At 47.3% G+C, this 16,636-nt stretch overlaps 1 protein-coding gene across 2 annotated transcripts in view; it reads left to right on the forward strand.

Annotated features, from left to right (window-relative positions):
- Ctnnbl1 (catenin, beta like 1) overlaps nt 1–16,636 on the forward strand; it is a 154,503-nt gene that overhangs the window by 54,653 nt on the left and 83,214 nt on the right. The window contains exons 5-6 of one of the 2 annotated variants that reach the window (NM_025680.4): nt 7,374–7,471; nt 14,622–14,715. In NM_025680.4, the coding sequence (NP_079956.3) occupies nt 7,374–7,471; nt 14,622–14,715 (192 nt within the window). Of the gene's footprint in view, nt 1–7,373; nt 7,472–9,432; nt 9,487–14,621; nt 14,716–16,636 lie in introns of those variants that run through there. The other variant, XM_006500022.3, reaches the window with a different exon arrangement.

Raw genomic sequence — 16,636 nt, forward strand, 5'->3', positions numbered from 1 at the left:
GAACAGTTGATCCTGGCTCTCCGCACCACTGCCGCTGCTGAGGGCTCGTCAGCTGTCTCGCTGTCCCCCAGAGGCTGGGTTATGGGCTGGATGCAGAGTAGAACTCTGGTCTGTGAGGAGAGGGGGAGGGGACCCACCTTACATTGCATTAAATGTGTTTAGAAGAAGCACAAGGTAGAACCAAACAGCTGCTGCCCTCTCAAAATATCTTATTTTTAAATAATATCCTATAACTTAATGATTTGAGCATTTTTAGATTGCCAACAACACCTTCACCCCACTTTATTGGGTGTGAACTGTTTGGAGCATTGCTATAGAAAAATAGAAGCCCACAAGAAAACATAGAGAATCATCTAACCTGGGCCCATAGTGGCCCACAGAGACTGAACCACCAACAGAGAGCACTCATGGGATGGAGCAGGCTCTGTATCTGACTCTGTGGCCCACCTTTGGATTACTTTCCCCTTGCAATGCTAGCCACAGTAGGAGGAGATGCCTTTTGTCCTACTGCAGCTTGGCCTGCCAAGGTGGGTTGATAGCCATGGGAGGCCTCCCTTTTTCTGAGACTTCTTCAGAAGAGAAAAGTCTGCGGGGGGGTGGGGGGGGTGGGGGGGCAGTGAGGGAGACAGGGAGACACTGCAGTTGGGATGTAAAGTAAATAAATTAATTTTTAAAAGTAAAAGCAAAGATGTGAAAGATAGTTTTCTAAGATATTACTAGCCACAGTTTGTTTCTGGCCCAGTGTTTTCTTAATTTATTTGAAGAAAGGAAGAGGAATACCTCAAGGAGAGAGTACAGTAGTGAAATTACCACAGATGGTAGCTGGCCACCCCTTCTGTGACAAACTTCTAAAACAGTCCTCATAGCAACAAGATTGTAAGCATCCTGTTACTATGTCATTTGCCATGCTCTTGACTGAGTGTCCGGTCTATGTGACATAGCTGAAGTCATTGTGGTAGATTTGACTCCTCTCGGGCTCTTCCATTATATGCTGTTGTACACTACGAAGAAGCAAGGGACAGCCCCAGTAGCTAAGAGCAAAGCACCGAGATTACTGCCTGGTGCATATTGGGAGGCCCCCTTGTAGCCATACTCTCAGGAAATGCCCTTGGAGCTCTAAGGAGGGCAGTGTCCTCCCTGGCTTGGGGCCAGTCAGGAGCTGAGGGTTAGAGTTAGGAAGCTTCAGATGGATGCAAGCGAAGGAGGGCGGTGCAGGTTTGTCAGTGCTCTACTGTCTCCCGGGCAACTGTGCTGCCAACCTGTACTCATCCGGATGTGTCCTGATAACTGACACTAGATTTCTTAATCTAGAAAGAGGAAGGAAGGTAACCGTGCCTGCTGCTCTGCAGCAAGGGATCAGGCCGTCCAACCAGAATGTATCCCTTCTGCCCCCTCCCCTGCACTTGTGATGCAGAAAGAGAGAGTTGTGATGGTTAGCTGGATGTGCAGGAAGGGAGAAATTGGTCCATATTTCCCTGGTGGCAATGGGACAGCTCCTTCTTGTGCGGACCAGCTTTAGGGAGTGATGGTTACCACTGTTGTCTAAGATAGCTCTTGGCACAGACTTTAGCAAGCTGGAGAACTTGTAGAGTTGCCCTTGCTGTGTTATAAAGAATTACGGTGGGAATTTGGAAAAAGAGCAGACTTGTTTTTCTTAGACCAACAGGGATCAATTGAACTTGAGCAGTTTGGTCTGGGAGTGCTAAAGTGGAACCAACTGACTGAGACATCATATTATCCCAGAGAGTGTGCACTGTAGTCTAGGGTGCCTTGTGTTATAAACCCAGCATTAATGAGCAAGAACAGGGCTGGGAAGGCTTAAGCTGCCGAGGGGCCTTCTTTCTAATTGGACTGGGAGGGAGCCGGTTCCTGCTAGCTGCTCTCCGGCAAGCCCTGTCTAACAAGACGTGCATATCTTGAGCTGTTGGCTTTTTAGGAGCCAGTCTCAATCTGATATTTCCAGACTCAAAACCACAACAGAAAAAAATTGTCTTATTTTCTTCACGTGTCACACAGCTTCCCAGATAATGCCTCCTGAGCCGCCACCCTTGGTTTTGGAGTCAGGTGATATGTTGTAAAGAACATGTCTAGATTAGGCTTACAAATAACAAGCTAAAGTGACAGGCTAGGAAAGTAGAGCCATCTTACCGTAACTCTTGATCTTGCTTGTAGCTGTGAGGAAGCCCTGTCTTCCAAGGCTACAGAGGGTGTGGCCTGCACTGGACACTTCCTCTGTGGCATGTCAGTCGGTGCCTATGGGTGTGAGTAGGCACCCAGTGTTGACAGAGTATGTGCTCTCCATAGCATTTGATTTAGGGTCAATATAACTAGAAGAATCCAGATCCTGTCTGGGCAACATTGTGCTACTATTTTCAAAGAGGAAAACCATATTGTCTGTTTTTTAAATTCATCTGCATTAATTCAGCTATATCTAATCACTACCCGACCCACAAAGAAAAACGGAAGTATTTTTGTTAAAGAGAGCCACATTCGCTGTGTTAAATCACACATATCCTTCGAATCTATTCTGGCTTGTCTTCTTTAAATGACTTTTAAGAAGCCATCTGTTTGGTGCTCCTTATTCTTCTTCCTCCTCTCTTTTAACCAAATATCTACAGCCAAACCACACAACAGAAGGAAGCAGCACCCTTGTCCAAAAACCTCTGTGTGAGGGGCTGTTCATGCCCCACTGGTCTTTTCCACTTCGCTGTATTGCCCCGGGAGTGGGCAGATACAGGGGGAACAAGTGGGGTGGCCCTTTTATTCAACATGACAAAATAGACTCTTAAACCAAACCAAACTGTGTTTTAGTCATCCCCAGAAAGACAGGCTCTCTGTCTTCCTGTTATGCTTAGATGGGCAAGCTTTTACCTTGTGCAGTTGCGATTACCTGCAGTGGAGAAGCCTGTCTCCATGCCCAGTGCCTGCCTATGGAAGAGGCTCCTTGTCTGTCCATCTTTAGTCCTGGTCCGTCCTTGTTCCTATTTCTGGTCTTCAAATGACCTTCCTTCTTGTGGTCATATTATTTTCCCTAGGAGTTGATGGTCATAATTATGGTCTCTTTATTGGCTTCCGAAATGCTATTTTGGGAAAGTTGAGGGTTTATATAAAATCAGTGGGGGATCAGATAAGATGTTTGTTAGACCTAGTGAATAGCTTATTCTCAAATTAGGCAGGAAAGTAAGCCAGGAAAAGAGTCTACTAGAGCATTATATGAAACGACTTTTCTTGGTAGAAAGAAAGACATTGGGTTCCCATATAAAGCTACTTACATTATCAATTTTCTAACTTAAATCCTATAACTGATGTGAAACATTGGCACACGCTGTGAGACTAAACAAAGATAAGTAAGATCTGCCCTAAAGAGATTGCTCTGGGCTCTTGTATATAAAAACTTTAGTTTTAACTTACACGACCTTGGAAGGTCTGCCTCTTTTCTTTCTTACACCATACAGGGACATCAGTTGGGCATAGATGATCACCCAGATTTTACAGGTAAGGAAGCAAAGACATAAAGAAGTAGAGGGGCTTGCGCAAGGTTATATGGCTGTTGTTGATTATCAGACCGTCCTACTCATCAAAGCAAAGATGAGCATGTTATGACCCCTGACCTCAGATTTTTGCTGATCCATCCATCACCCAGCCAGGTACAATAAACCCATCACTAAGTTGAACTATTTAAAGACAAAAATGTTGTGTAGAACTTCTAGGCTACCACATGTATTCTAGCAAGAGCATACAGGTGGAATATGGGCATCACTCTCATGATCTGATGCCAGCTGGAAGTTACAGCTCATGGCTCTGCCCAGCATGGAGCAGAATAGTGTACTGCCTATTAATAGTGTGGAGAAGATCAAATCCCAAAGTCTAAATGTATTTTCTGCTGAACATATCCTTTCACACCTTGGTAAAGTCAACAAATTGAAAATCAAATAAACCATCATGAGTTGGTGGTTGTCTTGAGTCTATTTTATGATTAATTATACATACTAATTAATAAGTAATCATTCCTGCTGCCATTCAAGGGATAGAATGATACTACTTATTGTACCTGGTTCATATCCTTTCCTATATACAAGCAACTATGGTAGATGAATGATGGGGTGGGGTCAGTGGGTGGATGCAGAGATTGTCTGCTGGGTACATAGAGCAGTCATTGGACAGATGGAGGCTCTGTGGGTGGATAGGAAAACCAGTGGACAGGTGGAGAGATGGGAAGGGAGGGAGGGAGGGAGGAGTGGGTTGGTGTATGGATCGAGGGATGGGTGGATGGGTCAGTAGATAGATGGAGGTGTGGGTAGATGATAAATGAAGGGGTAGGTGGGCTATTGGAAGAAGGGAGGGAGAAAAGGATGGGTTGTGGATGGATAGAGGGATAGACGAATGGGTGTGTGGGTAGATAAATGTTAATAGAATGTTGCTGTGCATATTAAGTAAGCATGGTGATGGGTTATCACACCTAAGACCTTTTCGAGAGTTTAAATGTGGGAGTTCCTTAGATGAGGAGTTATTAACTTTTTTTTTTTTTTTGGTTTCAAGGTGTTTATTGTAGAAAGGCAGAGAGAAAGAGTAGAGAAACAGAGGGCGGCCGTGGCCATGTGGAGAGAAGGGAAGAGGGAGCGAGAGGGCTAGAGAGGAAGCAAGAGAGGCAAGAGTGAGTTATTAACATTTTATCCTTTAGCCTAAGACTTTTAATAATTTATGGTAGAAATAAATACTGGGGCGTTCTTTCCTGTGATTGCAGTAATTCCCTTAAACCAGAATTTACCCGAGTCTGCTGTGCTTGAGCCATGCATCAGTGTGAAAGGTGTGGCGCGGTGTTACGGCTGGATTAGGGATTATGACCTGGAATGCTCCCTTGGCTCTTGTGATGTGGATGTACTGGGGCATATAAAGTTTGCAAGTCCAATGGGCCTCTCTTTCCAGTGATGGCCGACTTTATGATGGAGATTGTTTTGGCTTTCATGGAGAACAAACCTGCTTGCAGGGTAGCACTGGGGTTTCTAGGCATTAATTTGTTAGCTCTTTAAAAGTTTAATGAAAATGACGTGTGTATTAGGATTTACTGTATATCAAGTATGACCCATGGTCTTTTATGTCAACAGCTTTCTGGTTACCTCATTTATAAAATGTGAAAGATTTTTGTCCAAAGACCTTTAAGCTCATTATCCTGTCTGTAGCACTTTTGCAGTTTGGGTAAATATCACCTTTAAGAGTAAAAGAGACATAAAAAGTGTAATTACTTATTCATGATAGCCATCTAGTCAGTAAACCTCCTTTTTTTTTTTTTTTTTTTCCAGCAAAAGCTGTCCATAAAATCCCTAGGCCATCAGTTAGCAGCAGCATTTCTGCCATTCTTGTCAGTATGTCCTGCCTCTTCTGTTTTTCTTTCTGTTGCAATGAGACTGTCCTGGCTTGATCTTGTCTCCAATTCTACACTCCCTGTGTGTCGCAGCTTTGGAGTGAGTCCCACTTCCCCACCAGCTATGCACCCTGACCCCAGCTCTCGCAGCATATCATGTCCGCATGAGCCCTAGCTTGCCTCTTCAGTTTGTTTTCTTTCTCTTTTAAAAAAATTGTGCTGTGGTAGCACACATCTTTAATCCCAGCACTCTCCCAGACAGTAGAGAGGCAGGTGGATCTCTGTGAGTTCAAGGCCAGCCCAATCCACAGAAAGTTCCAGGACAGCCAAGGCTACACAAAGAAACTCTATCTTGAGAAAGCAAACAAAAAAATGGTTTTTTATTTTATTTATCATATTCGTGTGTGTGTGTGTGTGTGTGTGTGTGTGTGCGCGCCTGTGCATGCATTCATGGAGACCACAGAAGGATTTGGGGTGTCCTGCTCTATTCCTCTCCCCTTGTTCCTGAGATACAGGGCTTTTACTGAAGCTTGAGCTAAGCTGATGGCTACATGCCCCATGAGCCTCCTGTCTCCCTTCCACCCCAACACCTGGCTTTTTATGTCTGTACCAGGACCTGAACTCAGATCCTTGCGATTGCGCAGAGACTCCTCTTACCCATCTGGCTGCCCTCTCCAGCCCACTTGTGCAGCCTTTTTTCTTCACCAAATTAGAACTTGCCCCCTAGTCCTCCACTCTCCCCTTCGTGTTTTGGTGAAGTCCAGCATCTGTGCTTTTGATCCTGTAGTTTTGCTCCCTAGCTTACGTGGACCCGTGTTCCTCATTGCCTGGTTTCTGGCCGGTGTCCTTTCAGGAAGCCATTCCCAAGCTCCTCACTCAGGTCATACGTAGAGTTCCCGGTCCGTGTCCTTGTTTGATACATGAGACTAAAATGTCTGATTATCGTTCCACAGAGGCAGAGACCGACAACCAGAGCCATGAATGGGTTTGTCTTTGGCACTCTGCGGTGCTTTTTAACCATGGGCATTCAGTAAATGCAGGTTATGTGAGGGAGAAGAGAGACAGACAGAGACAAGTTCGGCTTTCTAGGGAAAGAAAGCTTAGTTCTGCCTTCTAGTTTCAAAATCACTCTTTTCTCCCACTTCTTGTTTTCTTTTGCTTAAACTTCACACTCCTTTTCCTCTTTTTTCCCATGATTTGATTCCATTGTACACATTAAAAACAATTATTTAATTAGGCCTTTGGGGTAGGGGGTGCATGTGTGCAGTGCCTGTGGAAGCCAGAAATGCACTGGACCCCCTGGAGCAGCTGGAGTTACAGGGAGTTATGAGCTACTTGATGTAGGTGCTGGGAACTAATCTTGGGTCCTGTGCAAAAACAATATGTACTTCTAATTGTAAGTACACTCCTAACGCTTACACCCCTAACACATGTACTCCTAACACACATATTCCTAACACTTACACTCATAACACACTCCTAACACCTATACACCCTAAGCACTTAAACTCCTAACACACACTTAACACTTACTGTCTTTCCAGCCCCATTGTTCACCTTCTTTGTATGGATCAAGGGAGTATGGCTGGGGCTCAGCGCTGCCCTGTGGAAACTCTTTCCTTTCCAGTGCCCAGCATTTCATCCTGCTCTGGTCTCTGACGACCCCCTGGTAGGCACACTTACTTTTCCTGCCTTTGCTGGTGAGCTGTGCCAGGCAGGTCCAATCATGCTGCATTTTGAGAGTTGAAGTTATGAGATAAGGATAAAGAGCTAGAAATGCAGCGTCCCCAGATTTAAAGCTTGGAAATTATGAAAACATAGTAGACCTGCAAACTAAGCTGTAAGTGAGTCAGTTCAGCTGCATTCACTGAGACCCACTGATGGAGGAAAGACCTGCGGGTGTTACAGATATACAGTGATGGTGGCCAGTGTACCCAAGGGGAGCCAAAAACTGAGCAAGATGTCAGCAGGGCCTCAATGTGCATGGACTATCCTTAACAACGCTCATCACATGTGTCCATAGCTGTGGTCGATCTCCTCCAGGAGCTGACAGACATAGACACCCTCCACGAGAGTGAAGAAGGAGCAGAAGTTCTCATCGACGCCCTGGTAAGTAGCTCGCACTTCAGGTTGTGTGGGATTGTGACGTGTTGGCCTTGGCCTTGCCACTCTGCTCAGGGGGCATCCGTAGAATGCTGGTTGGAGCTGGATGGAGGTGGTGCAGAAATGCAGCTGGTGGGCCGAGTTCTTCTGTGGGACTGTGAGGGAGGAGGCGAGAGGAACCCAGTGCCTACTAACCAAGTGCTCTTGGCAGGACTTTTCTCCTTCCCTAGCTCTGCTTATTCCTCCCCACATCCTCCTGGAAGCGGGGGCACAGGAGAGGCGGAACAGCATCTCTGTAGTCTCTCTTCTCTCTGATTCTGTGTCTTTCCCTCACTCGCTGGTTGCTACTAACCTTTTGATAGAGGGATCTCACAGATGTTTGCTTTCTGTCTTGAGCTTTATAATTGCAGCGAGGATGGACACTGTTACTTACTGTACACAAGATGGGTCGTCAGGGAGACAGGGAGTGTTAGAAATGAAGAGCAAACCTGAGATTTCTCTTTTTTTGGTTTGTTTTGTTTTTTTTTAGTATAGAATACAATAGAATTTATTCAGGGCATGGGGAGGGGAGTTAAGAGGGTAGCAGAGGCAGAAAAAGGCAGAGAGAAGGAGAGAGTAGAGAAATGGGGGCCTACCATTGCCATGTGGGGGTTGGGGGGAATTGCTGAGATCTCATGTAGGTGAGAACTGCATCCCATGCTGAGTTAGTTAGTTTGTTATAGGGTCTCACTATGTAATTCGGGCTAGCCTGGAACTTGATTTGTAGACTAGGCTGGCCTCAAAATCTCAGAGATCTGAACTCACAGATCTCTGTCTGCCTTTGCTTTCTCTGTGTTTGAATTAAAGATTTGCATCGCCATATGTGTGAAGCCAAGGCCAAGCCTCAGACATCACTCACTTCCTCAGCGGTTACCCAGGGTGCACCAAGGCAACCCCTGTTCACCAGGTCCCAGCTTGACATATGAGAAAGCCCAGAGACACATGGACTCCTCCTGCTGGGCCCCTCAGCCTGGCCTGTGTCCACTGAAGCAAAAACTTGCTTGCATGCTCTGATCCCTACCTGATGAGGGAGGCCTCCAGTCTGAAGAGGCACTACAGCTAGCCAGTGGGGGAGGCAGATTTGGTCTAGCCTCTTCCCCTAATTTTGATGGCAGTTCATTCTGCTCACTGCTAGGGACTCTGGGCTTCCCTTTCCTTTTGCCCTCTTCTGCCTCTTCTCTCTGATAAGAATGGTGGCAAGTGTTGCTTTCTGAGAAGTCTGTAATTTCTCAGAAGCCACTGCAGCCATTCATGATAGGCTCATTAAGCTGCCTTCTGGTCCCACCCACAGACCTAGGGAATCAAGGTAACTGGACTGGGAACTCCAGTGCCTGGGAGACGCCTCTGCAGTACGGCCTGCCACTAAGGTTCTCAGCACCAGATCTTCCCCACACTGAGCTCACTGCTGATGTGGTATAAGTGGAGGGGTTGGGAACCCTTTGGAGATGAAGGACTGTCTCTGAGCCCGGCTGAAGTCCAGCAGGACCCGTGATGCTAGTGTGAAATTTCTATAGCTGGTTTCCTTTCAGGCTCCTTCCTAGAGTGAGCTGCCACTTTCATGGGCTTTGAGACCTTTATTTTTCCTTAGAACCACTGTACAGACAGGGAAGGATTCTGCCAGGGCAGCCTTTGTTTTGAGGAGCATTTGTCGCAAGGCTGTGGCACCCCCTCCTGCACTGTCTCTCCACAGTGTCATTTGTGCAGTCTTACCTTCCAGAGGTTAATTACGGTGGGCCCTGTGTGCGCCTTCCTGCCTAGTCCCTGGGCTGGTTTTAATTACCGTCCTTTGCCTGTGTGAATGGAGAAGATGAGAGGGGAACAGCCAGCCAGGCGGCTGCTGTGAACCTACATAGAAGCAGCAGCTCGCACAAAGCCCCCTTTGTGTCTCCGTGTTGCCAAGCCCACCAACAAAGGCTGCATCTTGCAGATTTTATTGTCTGTCTGGAAGGGAGCAGTTCCTCCTCAGTCTTGGGAGCCATTAGGTAGCTGCTGTGCAGGATTTCCTGTTTGTTTGGGGTTTTTTATGATTATATTATTTTAAGATTTTGGCTCTTACGGCTTTATCCTGGTGGGGCTTTTGTGAATCACAGACACTGCATTCTGGAGTCCAGTATGTTATTTGCTTGTCTGCTACCACTCAGAAGTCGTCGGTAAATATCAGTGGGCAGAGCTGGAGAGGAGGCTTCTGTTTATCTCGCCCTCGTGCCACATTGAGGAAGAAGTTTGATAAGTATTCTCATATTACAAGGGTTGAGTTGTCTTCATAGTTTTAATTTGGGGCCAATATTGGAAGCCTGGACTCGCTGGAGCAGAGGCTAGAGGGCATGTGGCAGGATTTATTATGGCGTACAGTTTGCAGTTATTGCCTTGGTCTTTTTCCCAGTTGGAAGTCCCAGCAATAGAGTAGCACATTTGTGAGCAAAGTGCTGTCCTGGCAGTCTTGGGAATCTTTGGGGTTTTAAATTTTGGATCACATTCATTGCTGTTCTGTATACACAAAGGGAGTATTTGTGCTTTGGAACAAATCAATTTAGGAGCCTGGAAGATGGACTTCTCTGGAGATCATAGATGTGAGGTTTATTGCGCTGGTGAGAACTCCCTGGCTCACCCCTCCACAGCCATGTGGCTCCTGAGTGCAGTGACCAGACAGTGGATGGCCTGCAGTGAGTGCCTCCCTGAGCTTTCTGGGACCCTTATATCTTCCTGTCAAGCCTCCCCCAGCCTCAGCTCAGTCTTTGAAGCTTTTCCATATCATCTCCCCAGCAGAGACCTGGGAACTTGACACATTGCATTATAGCTTCTGTGGGCCAGTTTGTCTTTCCCAAGTTGTGGTCCCACTGGGGGACTGGTCAGGCCTGCAGCTCTGCCACTCACTGTGTGCCCTGTGAAGGTTACTTTCCCTTCCGTGTTGTGTTTCACATGTTTGTCACACAGTGCACCTGTGAGGCATCAGTACGTATTTAGAGATCTTTAGGGCACCCACTACTTGCTGGCTGTTTTCCAGAACTGGTGGAGATCCAGCAGTTTGTAAATGTCAGGTGATGGTGAGAAGTGTCATCTACCACATGGTGACATGTTTGTGGATGTTTGTTGAACAGTTTTCAGTTTGAAAATGTTTCAGAAAGCATTTTCAGTAATTATTTTTAAATATTTGGATGACTTGGGTCTAAATAAGACATCCAAAGATGGAGGCTTTGTTTAAAGAAAACAGCAATGAGGATACAGGAGGCCAGGAGGTTGAGAAGGCAGGCTCTGTGGGATGAAGAGTAGGGCTGGTCAGATCTGGGGCCAAGCCAACAGAATTTCAGATTGTGCGGAGGAGTCATACAGAGCAGGGTAAAGAGCCGCTGAGGCGTGAAGCTGCCTGAGCCCCGCATCTTCTGTAGACTGGAGCAAGTGTACCTTGCTGTAGAGAACCTGGGGACCCTTCCACACCCATCCTTGCCCTCAGGCAGCCCTTCTCAGATGCCCAGTCCTGAGCGCAGGCCATGGTCTGCCTTGGTCTGATGTGCTGCTTGCTTTGTGCTGCTCAGGTGCAGCCACGCTGAGGGTCTCCTGACGCTTGTCACCGTGTCAGCCTCTGCTTCCTGGCCTTCTTGCTTCCATTCGTGTTCTCTCCTTTATCTCTGTCGCAAAGCAGAACTCACCAGGTCTTCATTCGCTTGATGCTCACTGCGTGCTGACTTCCTCTTGGTCCTAGAAACTGGCTGCTTGTAGCTCTCAGTATGGCTGATAGGGTCTCTGCTCTCAGGGGGTGAAACAAGATGGTCATGCAGAGGATGAAAATGGAATGGCTGAGTGTGTGGGGGTCTGGTTAGACCTGGTTCTCTAAAAAGGCCTTGTCTTAGTCAGGGTTTCTATTCCTGCATGAACATCATGATCAAGAAGCAAGTTGGGGAGGAAAGGGTTTATTCAGCTCACATTTTCCACATTGCTGTTCATCACCAAAGGAAGTCAGAACTGGAACTCAAGCAGGTCAGGAAGCAGGAGCTGATGCAGAGGCCATGGAGGGATGTTCCTTACTGGCTTGCTTCCCCTGGCTTGCTCAGCTTGCTTTCTTTTAGAACCCAAGACTACCAGCCCAGGGATTGAACCACCCACAATGGGACCCTCCCCCCTTGATCACTAATTGAGAAAATGCCATACCTGGATCTCATGGAGGCATTTCCTCACCTGAAGCTCCTTTTTCTGTGATAACTCCAGCTTGTGTCAAGTTGACACAAAATCAACCAGTACAGGCCTGAGTTCTGGGTACAAGAAGAAGCCAGCCATTCAAAATGGCCAAGAGCAGGGTAGGACAGGGAAGAGACCAAGGTGAGAATGAGCTTGGCACCAGGGAGAATGAGAGGAGCCACTTGGTGTGGGGAGTGGTTCTGCGTCCTATAGGCCTCTGTGAAATCGTCTGCATGGGCAGACATTAGGCATGGGATTGGCAAGTGTCTGTCTAGATGTTTAGAACAACCGACAGGCAGCTGTGGGTGGGGAGTGGGAGGGCAGGAATGGAGGCACATATCTCAAGAGGTGACTGTAGGCTTGCTTTTAGTATTATGACTTTCAAAACTTATTTGATCAAGATCCCTTCCACATGTTTGGGGGTTATTTTATTATTTTTTTAAACATGACATTTCTGAAACGCGTTGTGGGTGGAAGAACTCCAATCTAGCTCTTGAGTGTCATGGAGTGGGCCAGGTAGAAAAGGAATCCTCTTCAGACCCTCTCATCTGCCTGTTTCCCTCTTTCCTCCTTTTCTCTTATATCCTTCTTCTTTGGTCAAGTGGAAAAAGATGTCTGATCATGCCCTCAAACCTCCTCATAGTGAGACCTGCTGTTTGGGGACCTGCTAACAAGCAGAAATAACCAGAGACTTATCAGAAACTGCCAGGCCTCAGAGAGACCTCATTTCCAAGGCCAGGGCTGCTCTGGCTGGTGCTTTAATCCCCACGCAGGATTTGTTTTTAGTTTCAGACTTGGTCACAGATCCAGAAAATTGAAGGTAGGCTGGAGGCTGGAGGAAGTAGGCAGAATGCTAATTTGCACTCCTTACCAGCCGACTCCAGAGCCATGCATAATACAAATACTTTCCTAAGGGTTTTCTGAGCTAAATGTATTTTGACTGCTCTCGGCCCTCCTGCAATCAGATAAAATTGTATCTAACCCAACTAAACATTGAGTTTCACACTTTGCAAGCTTAAAAAGTCTGCCTGTTGGAAGTTAGATTTCTGTAACAAGAAAAAAGACTTTCCTCCAGCCAGACACCCACCAACCATATCCACTTGGCTCTAGGATCTAAGTGCTGCTCACCGCCACTGTCCTGCCAGTTTCTAGACAGCAGAGATGGCAAACATAACTAAGAATCAGGGAAAGAGACAAATAATGCAAATAAATAATGCTGCCATCCATCGCAGCAGAAGCCGGCCATGCCGTCTTGTTTGTAGCAGTGACAAGCCATTGCTGCCAAGCAGAGCTGTGACGTTTGCCACTTCTGAATTGGGGGAGATAGGGGAGTTAGTTAGGGTGGTTTAGAAAAAACTAAGTTGTGGATGCTCTGTGCCCCCAGATGTTTTCTGCTTTCTTTGCCATGCATAAATGATTCAGTTTATTAAGGGAAACACTTTAATGTTCTTACTGGCTGTGAGACTTGAGAGCACGATTGTGTATCCCTGGGAGAAGAGGGAGAGCAGCTCATTTTCTGCTGCAGCCCTTCCAGCTCTGGCACCAGCTCCTCTCCAGTGGCTCCGTCCCCATTCCTTCCCCAAGGCATAAGGGAGAGCTCAGAAAGCGTCACTGACTAGCAACTGGGTGTGCAGACAGGCCACAAATTTCAGATTTTCTTCATGTCCAGATGTTGCCCCTGAGTCTCAGAAAGTCCCAGAAAGAGCAGGGGCTGTATTTGTCTTCTCCTCCCTGTCATCCTTAGGCTCTGTCCAACCAGGTCTGTAGAGTGCAGCTCACTGGGCTCTTCCTCCTCCTGTCTGTCTTTCTGTTCTCTGCTCACTGCTGTCCCAGCTCTATGGCTCTGGCCAGGCTGCCTAACCTCCCTGAGCCTTTGTTGTGTGCTCTGTGAGTGAGAGCTGTGAGCTTTATGCCAGGGTAGATGCAACACTGACTGAGAGCACACAGTGACTGCATAAGTTTATTTGGTAAGGTTAGTTTCTCAGGTATCTGTTTGGGCAGAGTTGTTCAAGATCTTAAAGTGAGCCAGGGTCCGTGAAGTAAGGGGCTTGCTAGCAAAGAACTTGGCTTTTTCTTCCCCAGCGAGGTAAATGGCATGGAGTGAGAACAAAACTCGATGCAAACTTGATTGTGGGCATTTTGAGTTGTTCCTTTAGCCAAAAGTAGTGCCCCCTCCCCCCATTTTCCTGCGATTGCTGTAGGATTCTTCTTTATCCTCACTTCCTGTGTAAGGCAAGCAAGGCAGTGGGAAGGGGAAGGGAGGCTGTACCCAGCTCTCCAGTCTTCCTAGATGCCTGATCACAGCTGTCTTAGCTAAAGAGTCTCTTCTCCAGGAGAGAAAACCAGGGCTGCCTTCCCTCCTTCCTTCCCTGCATGCCCTGGGGTTGCCCACAGGCAGTCCCCCAGAACCTGTTGTACAGATGGCAGTGTAAAGGAGGAAAGGCTCTCTTCAAGATTCTAGAAGGAATCCTGACTTTGGTATCGCTCCTTGGCAGATGTGTGTATTCTGTAGCTACTGTGGGTTTCCTACCGACCTCAAAAGGTGACTCAAGTAAGAGCTGGAAGTATGTTTTACCCAATGCCTCATGCCCTGTTTTTCCATCATGTGTAGGTACTGCTGAGGCAGAGCTTGGGGAAGGAGAGGTGGGATGATGACCATGAGAACCTTGCATTCACCAGCTTTGTAACCCTGCCTTTTCCTTTGTGCCACTCATCTCTGGCTTGCCCAGCCGGGGTCAGGACTAACTTGGGGTTAGGAAGCCATTAAGACCCCTTCCTTGCCTCGGAGTGCCTTGAAGAGGCCATGGGTTGAGAGAGCACTGCAGGCTGCCAGTTCTGCACTCAGTTTGCTCATTTGAATGGAGAGCTGTGACTAGGGGAATGGGGACATTTGGGGATTGACCTGTGATGTGTTCTTCTCTTCCTTTGCTTCCTATTCCCGCAGGTGGACGGGCAGGTGGCCGCATTGTTGGTGCAGAATCTGGAGCGCCTGGATGAGTCTGTGAGGGAGGAGGCTGATGGCGTCCACAACACCCTAGGTGAGGGGCTGGCACCAATTAACAACCAAATGGGTTTTGGTTTTTTTTTTTCCCCTATACTCCAAAGCTGCCTTTTAAAAATGAAGACCCATGTGTGCATTTCATGTAACTACAGCTTTGATTTGGTATATAGGCAATAAAAGCTGAAATCCACTAAGTAGGTACCCATCCAAGAGAAAATATAAAATATGCTGGCTCCTAAATTTTATTTTAAGATTTTACTGTTTCTAATTATGTATATATGTATGTTGGGGAGTGTTTGCACATCATTGTGGAGGCCAGGAGATCCTTGTTGGATTTCCTGTGCTAGAGTTAAAAGTGGTAGACCCTCTGATATAGGTGCTGGAAAGCAAACCCAGATCTTTGCAAGAGCAATATGAACACCTCTCCTTAGCAGCCTTTGCCTCCAAAAGTTAAGATGAAATCCTTGTGGGGCCCTTTCTGCCCTAGGAAGCAAAGTTTTAAATTTGTGGGTGATCTCGTGTCAGCTTCCCTCACCCACTTCCTTCAGTGGAGCTGCAGGTGTTTGCACATCTGTGGACATTACAAAAAGGTATTTGCATTGAAAGAGCCAGTGTTTCCTTGTCTTTGGTACAGACGGCTTGGCTAAGTGAGTTAAAATACTTCCAGCGACTCTGCTGCCCGAGTCCCATTCATTTCAGTGCATTCTTCTACAGTCCTTTCCTTCTCCCTCAAATCTCTCCAGCTTCTCCCTTCGCACAGTTGCCATATTTAAAGTCATGCCTTTGGGCAGGCCGCTTCCTCCCTGGCTGCTATTGTGTTAAACCAGCGGTGGCATCTTTGCAAGCTGAGCTCCAGCAATGAAGGGGGCCGAGCTGAAACAGGAGTTTCTATGAGATTAGTTTCCCTCCCGGCTCCTCTGTGCTTACTGCAGATCTCCCTTGTAGTGCTAGACTCTTCAGTGTGGATTATTGTAAAGAAGAGGGAAGATGGGCACCCAGGGAGTATGAGAGGGGAACACGACAGCCTGCGGTTGGGAGCTGGCTCTAGTGCAGAGGCAGAAGTTGGCATTGCCATCTGTCAGCCTAATGCTGGATTTTGCAACATGGAAAGCTTATCAAAAGTCTTAGCTGGCTGTTCATAAAAAGGCCCTGGTGTGGTAGGAAAGCGCAGCTCTGGCAAATCTGCCTGGTCTCTGCTCAGGCACCTACCACACTCAGATTCATGCCTCCTCCTTCCCACTCCTTGGGTGCCTGGTGTTTCTCAGACACAGTACTGGGAGCTAGGGCAGATCAGGAGGAGTCAGGCATGACTAATACAAGGGTGCTCTCATGGGAAAGCCCAGGACAGAGGAAGGAGTGCCAGTGACAAGAGCTATGATTAGTGTCAGTAAGAACATCCTAGAGACTGAGAGCAAGGGCCTTGAGTGTTGCAGGGGAGCTGACTGGGGCCCTTGGCCTGTGGAGGAGTCCGTGGCTGTCTTTGGCTAAGTCAAGCGAGGCTGTGCTTCTGGAAAATGAGGGCGGGAGGTGGGGTTGGGGCAGTGAGATCAGGGAGTGAGTCTGTCCAGAGTTTGGAAGACCCTGTGAACCATGGCAGGAAGTGTGGCTTTGTTTCTTGTGTGTAACAGGAGATCATGTGTAGTACGAACAGAACAAGATAAAATGAACAAGTGCTTGATTGAGAGAGACTGTTTGGTCTCTTGAGTCCCTCTGCTGCTCACTGTCAGCATGTGTCCCCTCCCTCATGACTGCCCGATCTCCTTTCAGTGGCTCTTGAGGAACCTGGCTTGGGTGAAAGAAAGAGCCTGGCTCTTGAGGAGCCTGGCTTGGGTTTCTTTGGCCCTTGCTCCTTCAGAATCCAGGCACAGCAGCACGCTCTGGATATTATGCTTTGAGAACACAGAACAGTGTCTGCCTTGTGAGAGTGGCCTGTTGTAAGATAGGAAGCAGAGGGGCCC

Source organism: Mus musculus, chromosome 2, assembly GCF_000001635.26.
Source record: "Mus musculus strain C57BL/6J chromosome 2, GRCm38.p6 C57BL/6J".
Classification (NCBI taxonomy): domain Eukaryota; kingdom Metazoa; phylum Chordata; class Mammalia; order Rodentia; family Muridae; genus Mus; species Mus musculus.